Raw genomic sequence first — 11950 nt, 5'->3', positions numbered from 1 at the left:
TGTTAGAAAACAGAAAAAAAAATGCTCATAGGTTCCTACAACCAAAGGTTTTGTTCAACCAACCGTCCAAAAGTAAAATGTATTTACTTAATGATATTATAAAACAAATCAAATAAATGCTTGGGTTTTATAAGCTGGAACCTGCAAATTAAGGCTGCAGCTAATTATTTTCACTATCAATAAATCGTTTATAAGTCGTTTTTTCAATTTGATGAAAAGGAAAAATAATTTCCTAGAGCTCTAGGTGACCTCTTCAAATGTCTCCTTTTTGTCTGAGCAACAGTCCGAAAAGAAAGATTTAATTTAAAATCAGAAAGAAAATCTACTTCTTGATGAATTACTTACACCTACAGGAGCTGCACCATATGTAGTATATTCTAAGTTCTTTTAAACATGCCTTGAGTGTAGTCTTGATTTTGAGAAAACGATGGATTTCAGGTACAAAAATCTATATTTTGCACTTTGAAACATGATTTGCTTTAATCTCCTGGAAGAATCCCTGCCCGTCCCCCTGTCCCAGTCTCATTTACAGTGAATAAACAGGCAGATCTGATTGAAGATTTGTGCTCAAACCGTGAGAAGCCTGATAAAATACCTACCAAACACAAAAGCCCCTCGCCACTGCGAGTTACTGTGGATATGATGTTTGCATTTATTATATTGTACCACAAAGGAATAGGAGGCAGATAGCAGTTGATTAGGCACACTATTCGGCTCATTTAGCACGTGTGCAGCTGCTAAGGTGGCTCATGACCCAGAGCAGGCAGGAGTCAAGTGTCAAGGCTATTAGGATTTCATAATTTCTATTATGTAGATTAGAACTGGTAAAATATTTTTACGGCTATATTTTTAATTTATTTTTATATTTGATGTCCCAAATACAGAAGGATGCAAAGAATGGCTGGTTAGGTAGTAAAAATAAAGGTTTTGTTTGTCCTAAATTAATGCAGTTACACTAGGGAGGTTCAGTCTCTTGGACAGAATCTTGATGAGCCTGACGTGTGAATCGGCTTTTTAGTGTTTTCCTCATCACATTGCATCGTGAATGCAAGCAAGAAATCTACGAGAAGCCTCCGATAATGAATTATCTACATCCAGTGTTGCTGCAGCGGGAGTTCAAATGCTGGGGTCTGCTAAGCAGCATCTGAAGGAGGTGATGTTTGATTGCGTGGGAGGTTTAGAAAGCTGCAGCCGGCAATGGCTCAGAGATGAAACTCATTAAGTCTCAAACTCCAATCCTCAATTCTAATAAGACAGTAATATAAAAAGTATGGATTGCTGCAGCAACTGTACCAGACAAATAAAAAGATCTCATTCTCAAATGTATGCCCATGGACGGTCAACACGCATACAGTATCTTCACACACAAAAATGCACATAAACACAATATTATGCACACACACTGACCCATGTGGGCAGGCACAGACGCACGTACCAGCACACACACTTCAACCCGCCCACACAGTTGCCCACAGCGATCCCACACAAAGTTAATTTGCATTTACAATAATTTACCATACACTCAGTGCAGCTCTAAAGGTGGCTGTAATAAAGCAGTAAGTAATATAACCTCAGTGCCGGAGAGAGAGACTTAATAAGAGTGTAAGAGAAAACCATGAACCACAGAAGTAGGCAGGAGAGGTAACCGTAAGTTGGATTCGGTTGTAAGTGGATACATGACATAACCACTTAGATAAGTATGAGAGGGCCAGGCAGCCTTAAGGTTAGAGGAACAAGTGAGCTCTAAAGGCCGTTGGTTCATTTCTTTGCACTAGAAGTGAAGTTAAAGGGTAGACAGATAATTGGGAGTTTATAATTTAGGTTATTGTGAACTCAGTAGATCCAAGGAACTGTTTTTGGAAAGAGACTTTGCTGTTGAATTTCAAAAAGAAAATGTAAATTTCCAATTCTTTTAGCACCACCATCACAAATTAATTCCTTTCTCTTCCGTTGTATTAAGGTGAAGTCACACCATTATATCTCAAAACCTGGACAAATTAAAGGTTCCATAAACCAATGTCCAAAACACATTTGTGTTTCCATCCTTGAGGTCTCACAAATATGTGGGATCCATTTCCTTCCTCATAAAACATTTGCAAAACCATGTTTTAAACCAGAATAATCTGCCAAGTGAGAAACTCTGTTTTGTAATTTGGGTGAATGGACCCTTTTCAGTTACACAGTACATTTTACGTTAGGAAAGATAAAAAATGAAAAGTGTAATTTGAAATGTTTAGGATACTAATACATCCTGAAATTGTTTTTGTTATTGGATTTTTAAAACTTTCAAAATATCGTTATCAGCCTTAAAAAAATCCAGCATCAGTCAGGCAATAACATGGGGATTTAATTTGAGGGTTTACATCCAATCTCAATAGTACACAAGGAGAAAAAAAACATTTGCTTGTATTGGAGATTTTTTAATAACACGTTTCAATATTGCAACAGCCATCAGATTTTACAGGTAAAAATCATCAAAAAACAAACAAAAAAAGAAACTTTTTTCAGTTTTATATTCCAAACACCAGAGTTTCTTGGCTATGGCCCTAACTTTGAACAAATAAAACCCTTACACAGTGAGCAGATATTATATTCAACACATTGTTTTTCAAACAAATTATAAAAATAGATTTAGCATTTTCAAATACATATTTACAGTATTAAACATATATTGTAACGGTCACAGTAACAGGGAGGGGGAACAAATTTTCATTCATCGTGGTGACGAGGTCCAGTTTTGTTATGTGTTACCGACTGTGTGTGTGTGTGTGTGTGTGTGTGTCAAAAGGACCACCAGAGTGTATCCTCAGATATGTTAACATGTGTGTGATAACATCTATAACGACATATGAGTTTATTTAATTTGACAAAATGTTTACAGAGAAAAGAGAGTACAAGGAGAAAGAACGAAAAACTTATTTGTACCAAATACAAACCGGTTACAATATTCCAGTCAAAAATGCTTGTACCTTCTATTGTGAAACTGTATGATAATCAAATAATGCCCCAATAAACTTCTTCTTTCAAGTCTCATATTGAAATAGGACAGAAAAGGCGAGGGGCAGATCACTGTACAGAGAGGATTCTGGGAGTTATCGGGGGGGGGGGGGGATAACATAGTATGGCAGAGCATGATATTAACAGCACACATAAAATTAAACATGATATTCCAACAGCTAGAAAGAAAAAAGTCTGTATGACATTCTGTAATACTGTAACCATACTGCAACATACACTGTAATGTATACAGCAAATCAAATGATAGTTGACCTAAAATTATCTGTACCAAATCCAGTGTTCAAGAATACACAGATACTGTGTGCTGACAGTAAAATCCAGTGTTCCTCTCACTTCCTGTGTGCAAAACAACTAATTTGCTCAGGTATAAACTCACAATCATAATAAATCAACAAAATAGAAACAAAGAGGAGACAACTGCTTTGCTTAACATTTTTAAATACTATAAGTTAAATAAACCTTCCTAACTTCTTTTTTGTATTCTGGAGAGGTTTATGTCACAGTCTGTAAACATAAATAAATATGGATAAATATCTGAATCAGGCCAGCTTCCAGAGTTGGCCAATGCTCTGTATGGAGTATTAAACATGTTAGTGAGAGAGGCTTTGGAGAGGAGGATTGTGTTACCGAAATGACATCCAACAGGCTGAAGGGAAAATAATGTTTTAAATGCACAAAGAAAACAACTTCAAAGCATAGAGAAGAGAAAGGAAGAAAGAAAATACAACTGAGAGTAGCGAAACAGACAAAGTAATGAACAATCAAACACGTATTCAACTTTTCGCTTTACAATTGCATCCTGCAGCTTTTGTTTAACCATCAGAAGCCCCAAAGAGAAAAAAAACCCAGTTGTAAGTGGATAGGCTGATGTTCCTGACAGTACAGTATATTATCACCCATAACTTACTGTAGTTCTATTCATCCAATCAGCATACTATATGTAGGACTATATTGTATACTTAGCCCTGTTCTTTTGGCCTTTGTTGAAGCTTGATCCAGTTGTTCTAACCTCAGGCTCACTGGACCCTTGACATGGGCCACTACAGTCTTCCTGTAGCTTACATTCTAGCCATGTTTAATCTTCAGAAATGTTCCTTTACCTGATTTCAGATCAGCTTTGACTTACAATGATATGATTGTGTGTTCTTGTAGTAAATCAATTCCTCTTTGATGGGAAATCAGCTGTTGCAGTTCTGAGCTGATGGTGATTTGATCCAAGGCCAGTGAAATAGTTTCTGCCTTTGATGGTATATTGTTTTTAGTGAATCGGGGTTGTGGTAAAGGGAAATTCCACCCAAAATGTAAATGTCCTTCTGAGCATGAGTACATAACCGGTGTGTTTGCGGCGTAGTACGTCTGTGCCCCTCCAACAGCTCAGAGGTCAGCTTTAGATTGAGCCAGTCTTGCTACAGACAATATTTCATTTGTCTTTAAGCACTGATCCAAAACCAGTGAGATGGAGATGACACAGTTATTGAAGGTCAAAGTGCAGATAGAGGTCACAAAAAAAGTCACGTGACATCACTCCTCTGCTTATCCCCCTGTCGTGACAGGAACACTGCTCGTCTCTGAGGGGATTCACAGGAAAAAGGAAGGAAGGAATGAAGGAAGGCATGAGGAAGTGTGGGAAGGAGGAGTAGATAGGAGTGCAGTTAGAAAGATCTGCTCGTCTTTCCTTCAGTTTGGAAGAGCGCTCTCTCGCTCCCCTTCTCCACCCTATCATCCATCTGCACATACCTGTGGGTCTGCCGCAGCAGTGTGAGACTAGGTGTGTGGACCTGTTTGTTAGACCTGCACACCGCGGCCATGCATCTGGATGACCTGGGCTCTTAGGGTCTGGATGGCAGCCAGTATCAGCTTCTGGTGCTCAAGGGAAGTGACGCCAAGGCTCAGTACATCTCTGTGGACACAGATGTAATGTATACCAAGATTAATAAAAAAAGAAACAATCATTGCCATGTATGTTAGCTGGGGTGAGTGACTCCATGACCGTGAAAAAAAACGTGTTTCTAATAATCATATGATCAGCGTGATCATATGACTATTAGAACCACGTTTTTTCTGTTTTATACACCCTTGAAAACTTGGTTTCAAGTATTTCTAAATAACATGAAAGATTCATGACTAAACACCCCTTTAAGGTTTGCTCCCATTATATATTCATCTTAGTTTAGGGCTGCAACAAATTATTTGCATTATCGATTAATCCGCCAACTCAGTCTTTTTTTTTAACAATGGCCATTATAATTTCCTAAAGCCCAAGGAGGTGTCATATTTCTTGTTTTTCTCTGTTCACACTCTAAAACCAAAAAATGTCACCAATTATGTCATTTATTTATTCATGCATTTTTTAATGATCTGTTCTCTTATTATCTCAGGTAGCACCCCCCTCTCTAAAACAGCAAATGAAAGGTCACAGAGACAGAGTTGTATAAAGCCACTCACTGTACAGTCATTCGTGCCACAGATTCTAAGTAGCAGTATCCGGCGGCAGTAAAGTTGTCCTTGTATCGGCCCATGTCCACTGCATCCAACCACTCTCCCACTGAGTTAAAAGATGGGAAGGAGGGAAGCGGCCTCTCTGCTAGCGTAATGGATGAACTCAGGGTTCTAGAGGAGAAGAAATAGAGTTGATTGTGTGGAGATGGGAATTTGAAGAAATGAGTTTAAACAGCCATCCGTTTATGTCCATTACCAGACATTACCTGCGTGCCAGTGTGGAGGAACCAATGCCATCGGGAGAGCGAATGCTCTTGCTGAGGGCTGAGTGGATCTGGCTGAAGCTGGGCCTCTCTGTCCTCTCCTTCTGCCAACAGTCCAGCATCAGTTGATGGAGATGTGGAGGGCAGTTTACAGGAGCCGGCAGCCTGAAACCATCCTCGATGGCCTTGATCACCTACAAGACATGCATAAGAAAGAAAACAATTATATCAGGTTAGAACATTTAGAATTAGTGTTGTGACTGATAGAACAGGAAGTGAATAGAAATGTGAAAAGAAATAAAATTAATAAAAACTTTTGTCCTACTTAACAAAAGTTGGACTTTGCCTTTGGGCAGTATAGGTCCTACTCGGATAAATAAGAGTAGAAAAGTGCTGGTGCTTTCATTTTCCCTTGTCACAAATTACACCACCTACAATGTTGCACTGCATTGTTTTTCTTTTCGGTAATTGAACTTATTTTGCGGCAGCATCCTTTAAGGTCACCTTATGAGCCAGCCCCAACAGCAAAACAAACAAAATTTCACAGAGATATTGCCTATAACCTAAACAATATGAGCTGAATACAAATCTGCAGTCATGTCATTACTAAATACTACTATGAAAACTAGAACCACACAACAGATACAAAGGTTTTATCTGAAAGAGAAGGTATCCCTGCAAAAACTGAACAATGCAAAATCCATCATGACTGACTGACTTTTCTGTTGATTGAAAGGTCATTTAACAGGAAATTCAATTTCTCTTAGTGTCACTTCACAGGATATTTGATGGGTTATCAGAATAGTAGGGCTACTATCAGCTGAAAACTCTCACGATATTTTAATTTCATATAATACAGTATGTTGTATGCCTGTGAATTTAAAAAAACAAATCGGACATGTTTGAAATAAAAGAGAAATTACAGAGATGAAACAAACAGACTATAAGAGCCAGTGTTGTCTCGTACCTGACAAACTCCAAAAGATAAGCAACTAAATATTTAGTGATATTTTATATCATATATAGATTCATCTCAGCTCAGTATTTTTCATCTAGCTCTGTGAACAAAACCTCACTGTCCTCAAATAGCGGAGCATGAAAGCATAACTCCAGACTTTCAATGTTCTTCCATCAAACTAATGTTTTCCCCATTCACCAGGACACCTCACAAGATATTTCCTCTCAATATATCTGGGGACATGTGATATGTCCTCCACCTGAATCACTCTTTAGAAATACAATCTCCTGAAAGGAGGAAAAAAAGCCAAAGCATAATCACAAAAATGACGGCATTATTTCCTAGAACACTCTCTTCTCTCTACCTGCCCACCCACCACCCCACTCCTCCATCCTCTCAGCCCCTTAAGCTCCTATCTCACTAAAGAGCATTCATAAAATGCTTTTCAGCATTTGACATTTTCCATTTAATCAAAGTCGGTAGGTAAAGGTCATGATGGATCACAGGTGGACAGGTCCACCAACAATTCCGTTATGATATAATGTATCAATTTAAAGTGGATTAATATCCTTGGCGTTCTACAAGCTTGACCTTTGCCCTCTCAATTGGAAAGTTTGATAATATGAACCAGGCTAAGAAGAAACTTTCTCCTGCTTTGTGAAAGGACACCAGAGAAAAAAAAGGGTTCTAAAAAGCTAGCTATTCTTGGACATTCAAAAAAGGAACATGCTAATAATGCGTTGCTTTTTAACTATGCACCTGCCTGCATAATGTAGGCATTATTTCATGATGACAGTAATAGTAGTAAGTAAGGGCATTAGCGTGATTAAGCTTTCGGACTTAATGAATGATAATGATTGTTAAAATGATCACTATCTCCTCACACTTTGCAATGCTTTGTGCTTCATTAAAAAGAAAAATAGTCAAAGAATAATCTGCTCTCCCTTGTCTCTTCGGCAGACTTGCATCATTCTTCCAATTTACTTCAAAAAGTACAATTAAAAACAACCTTTTTGTTTCTGAATGACAAAGAGGTAGGCAACAGCAAAACAGAGCAGCCACATTGATTTGGGAAGTATAGGTTGCTAGTGACAAGCGGCAGGGCCCTATCAAGTGGACAATCTCTTCAACCCTCAAATAGCAAGCGCTTTACATTTCTTTTAAGAAAATGAATTTTTCCAGAGGGATTTTAAACACTTTAAAGAGCAGGATGGCACTCTGGGACAGGCAAAGGCCACTAGAAGGGGGTCAGTGGATCCTTAAGAGAAAACAGGATTGGTCATGGAGCTGATGCAGACTTAAAGAGGGGGACTTAGACCCTGCAAAAGCTTTCAGAGGTACTGTGGCTTCTTGGCTTTCTTTTAATAAGATCCAAGCTGGGCATGGATACAGAGTTCATTGATAGAGGGAGGTGAAAGAGAGAGGGAGACTGGTTAAGTGCAGATATTATATTAAAACAATGGAGGCAGGACTATAATGTAAATGGCTGAGATTAATGGAAAGCACCCTTTTATCTCACTCCTTTTCTCTCTCTCTCACTCTCGCTCTCACTCACTCTCGCACTCACTCACTCACTTACATCCTGATTGCCCATATCCCAGTAGGGTCTCTCTCCATAGGACATGACCTCCCACATGACAATGCCAAAGCTCCAGACATCTGAGGCCGAGGAGAAGCGATGGTACTGGATGGCCTCCGGAGCGGTCCACAGCACCACACTCTTCCCTCCATGCTGCAGGGGAGAGCAGGCAAGGTAAAACGTGGAGCGAAAAGGGTGTGGAGAGTTCACAAAAGTAAAGCTTAATATTCTCTTTGAAAAGCTTTTGAACATATTTTCAGTAGATCAAAAGAATCTTTAGAGGAGTGGGTTCACCTTGAGTGGATACACAAAAATATCCAGGGAAATATTTCCTTTTTTTTTTGCCTCTGACGGCTTAATTATATGACCTCCGCTGATCCTGACATGATGTGTTGGCTCTCATTTGGTCCAAGGCTCATTAAAAATATCACCCCATACATGTGTGAACCTCCTACCAACAGGCTTTGTGCCACTTTGAGGGTCATTAATTGGGAAAGTAGAATGTAAAATACAGAATTTAATATATGCATTAAAGTTGAACTCCTCGCTGCAGCACGCACATACGTTTCCACCACGGTTTTCTTCCTTTTCTTACCAGTGTGGTGTAGATTGCCTCTATCTTGTCTTCCTGAAGAGGTCTGAAGCCAGATACCTTGCAGCCCAGGTTGGAGTTAACCAGCACCTGAGATTGGGAAAACAAACTGATTAGCATTGGTGAAGGGGAAGGGGAAACCATCTCTGTATGAGAGCTCACCGCCCTGGTAGGCAAAGCTCTTATCGCCCCAGGGACAATTCATTGTCTACAAGAACAAATGTTTCTGTTCTTCATTTTCTGCAACGTGACCACTACATCTGCAGTTTGACAGACAGGCTTTTTTAGGAAAATGCCACGCAGTGAAACCCGACAAAACGGTTTTGACAGTATGTCTCATAATTTTCAGCTTTACGTATCACTCAAATAAAAAACCCACAGGATTATCAAAGATATTTGCAGTCAAGGACAAATTGTATTCTGCAACCCACCTGTGAAAGCTCGCCACCGCTTGAGACATACATCACCCTACACACACTCCACTATCACCTCCTCCCACCTGCTCCCTTACCTTGTGCGCGGCCAGCCGTTTGTGGACAAAGCCCATTTCAGTGAGGTACTTCATCCCTGATGCCACCCCAGTCAGCATATCCATCAGCTGCATTACACTCAACTGGCCCTCATGTTTCTGAGGTTATTGGAGGCAAAAGGGAAGGAAGGAGGGAGATGGGGGGAGGGGGAGGGGGGGTGGATGTAAAAGGAAAGGAAAGAAGAGAGGAAAGGGGAGGGAGAGAAAATAAGGTGAGTGTATATAGTATGTATGTAGTGATCCAAAAAAAGGCAACATCTGTTACTACAGTGCACTGTTGTGCTCACTGAGCTGAATCCCTTTATTTGGAGAACAAAAACAAACAGGCCATTAATTCATATCATTATAAACCACACCGCAGTGGTTCACAGAGTAGAGGGGCACAATAACAGTTTACAGAAGCTTACAGCATCTTTAAGCAGAAACACTCCATTTGTGTGGTTAATTATGCTACGTTTTCCTTATTACTGTAATATGTACAAGTAATGCTGCCCTAGGACTGCACTATAATAATAATGAATTCAGGATTATTAGAACAAAATGCCTTGTTTGTGAAGCAGCTCAAAGACAGAAGATCATTTCTTATAAGTAGTTAGACAATTAGCAAACATTTCTGCATATATATTTAAAATAAACATACTAATTACACACACACACACAAAAACGTACCCTTAGGAAGGAATCTAAGGCTCCATTAGACATGGTCTCCACTATGATCATCATGGTGTTACCTGGAGAAAGACAAACAGAGCAAGACAGTAGAGTATATGAATAAGTGACACTGGGGTAAAATTGAGAGAGGGGAAAAAAATGAAGTGAGAGAGGTAATAGAGACAGAGACAGGGAGGGGGAGAATAAAGTGAGTCTAGTCCACTTGGCAGCACGGCAGGCATTGTGCAAAGCCATTCCTCACCCAGTGAACTGTGGTGAAGCCAGCAGAACCTGTGTGCTGCCCTGGCTGTCTCAGCAAGTTTAACGACCCTCAAACACACACACACACACAGTCTGTGCACGAGTATACACAAAAGGCAACACAGTCCAGGTATGCACGTTTATATACACTGCACACATGCACAACTAACGCATACATGCTCACACACATACAGACTATGGCCAGGCACAGATGGCAGGAATCCAGCAGGGCTATGAAGTGCACAGAGGAGGAAAATAAGACTGCAGCAGTTGGAGGAGAGAGGGGACGAAAAGGGAGGAGGAGTGGATTATGGAAAGTTGAGACAGTAAAATAAACCTTAATAGATATGTAAACAACTTGAGATCTAAAAATACAAATAGGAAGATAGTCCTGACAGTTATTGCAGGCATATTACAAAATTGATAACTTGGCATTGTAATATTCACATTTCATGGTTTGCCAGTATTACTGGGCTTTCAGGAAGCTATTTGAAAAGGTTAGCAACAACACTCGGGAACTGTGAGTCAGCACAGAGACACTACCGAAATGTGCCAGCCATCATGTAATTAATGCGAGTTGGTGAGTGAATCAGTGGTTTAACTGTGTGTTGGTGGGTTGCACACGACTGGAATGACAAATACATATAACTAGAAAGAAGGACCTAGTTGAAAAAATAATTATTTTTGTCATGTGGTTGGCTTGCTAAAAACATTGTATTGTAGAGGATGTTACATAAGTTTGCAAATCCTGACAGAAATGCAAAGGGGGGAATGAATACAAACTGAGAAAAGAGAAAGAGGGGCATTGAGTAGTTAAGTGCTGTCTGCTGCCTCACAGACTCAAATTCATACAAAGTCATATACACTTGTAAGTCATGATTTGAATACATATTGAAAAGCAAATCCTTGAACTTTACTGTACTCTACTGTTTCAGACGTGTGTTGCAAAACTGTCTCTTTGAACTATATGTCTCTCTCTGGTCTATGAACTCAATCAGGTTGCCAGAGCAGCTGATGAAAACTGAAATATCCACTTGTTGAGGGGGAAAACTATTACATATTCTTGTAGGAAAGGATATGGAGGACAAATATCATCATGGCCTTGGTAAAGGTGCCTAGGATCCAGAAACAAGACGACTTTCATGACAAAAGGTCTCAGTGGAGTAATTTAAATACAAGTAAAAGGGTGCCGATCTTGCAGTATTTCTGTTTTGTGTTTATAGAGATTGGCCTATATATTCAGTCAAGTGGAGATATACACTCACCTAAAGGATTATTAGGAACACCTGTTCAATTTCTCATTAATGCAATTATCTAATCAACCAATCACATGGCAGTTGCTTCAATGCATTTAGGGGTGTGGTCCTGGTCAAGACAATCTCCTGAACTCCAAACTGAATGTCAGAATGGGAAAGAAAGGTGATTTAAGCAATTTTGAGCGTGGCATGGTTGTTGGTGCCAGACGGGCCGGTCTGAGTATTTCACAATCTGCTCAGTTACTGGGATTTTCACGCACAACCATTTCTAGGGTTTACAAAGAATGGTGTGAAAAGGGAAAAACATCCAGTATGCGGCAGTCCTGTGGGCGAAAATGCCTTGTTGATGCTAGAGGTCAGAGGAGAATGGGCCAACTGATTCAAGCTGATAGAAGAGCAACTTT

The 11950-nt window shown here is 39.7% G+C and overlaps 1 protein-coding gene across 2 annotated transcripts in view; it reads right to left on the bottom strand.

Annotated features, from left to right (window-relative positions):
- Nucleotides 1-2410: 2410 nt before the first annotated feature.
- LOC123976106 (ephrin type-A receptor 7-like) overlaps nucleotides 2411-11950 on the bottom strand; it is a 157785-nt gene continuing 148245 nt past the window's right edge. The window contains exons 12-19 of one of the 2 annotated variants that reach the window (XM_046057944.1): nucleotides 10048-10109; nucleotides 9361-9477; nucleotides 8853-8939; nucleotides 8258-8410; nucleotides 5724-5914; nucleotides 5464-5628; nucleotides 4756-4918; nucleotides 2411-4586 (exon numbers count right to left, since the gene is read on the bottom strand). In XM_046057944.1, the coding sequence (XP_045913900.1) occupies nucleotides 4804-4918; nucleotides 5464-5628; nucleotides 5724-5914; nucleotides 8258-8410; nucleotides 8853-8939; nucleotides 9361-9477; nucleotides 10048-10109 (890 nt within the window). In that variant the 3' untranslated portion in view covers nucleotides 2411-4586; nucleotides 4756-4803. Of the gene's footprint in view, nucleotides 4919-5463; nucleotides 5629-5723; nucleotides 5915-8257; nucleotides 8411-8852; nucleotides 8940-9360; nucleotides 9478-10047; nucleotides 10110-11950 lie in introns of both variants that reach the window. The other variant, XM_046057943.1, reaches the window with a different exon arrangement.

The sequence above is a fragment of the Micropterus dolomieu genome, linkage group LG09 (genome assembly GCF_021292245.1).
Source record: "Micropterus dolomieu isolate WLL.071019.BEF.003 ecotype Adirondacks linkage group LG09, ASM2129224v1, whole genome shotgun sequence".
Classification (NCBI taxonomy): domain Eukaryota; kingdom Metazoa; phylum Chordata; class Actinopteri; order Centrarchiformes; family Centrarchidae; genus Micropterus; species Micropterus dolomieu.
This window is presented reverse-complemented; position numbering and strand designations above follow the sequence as displayed.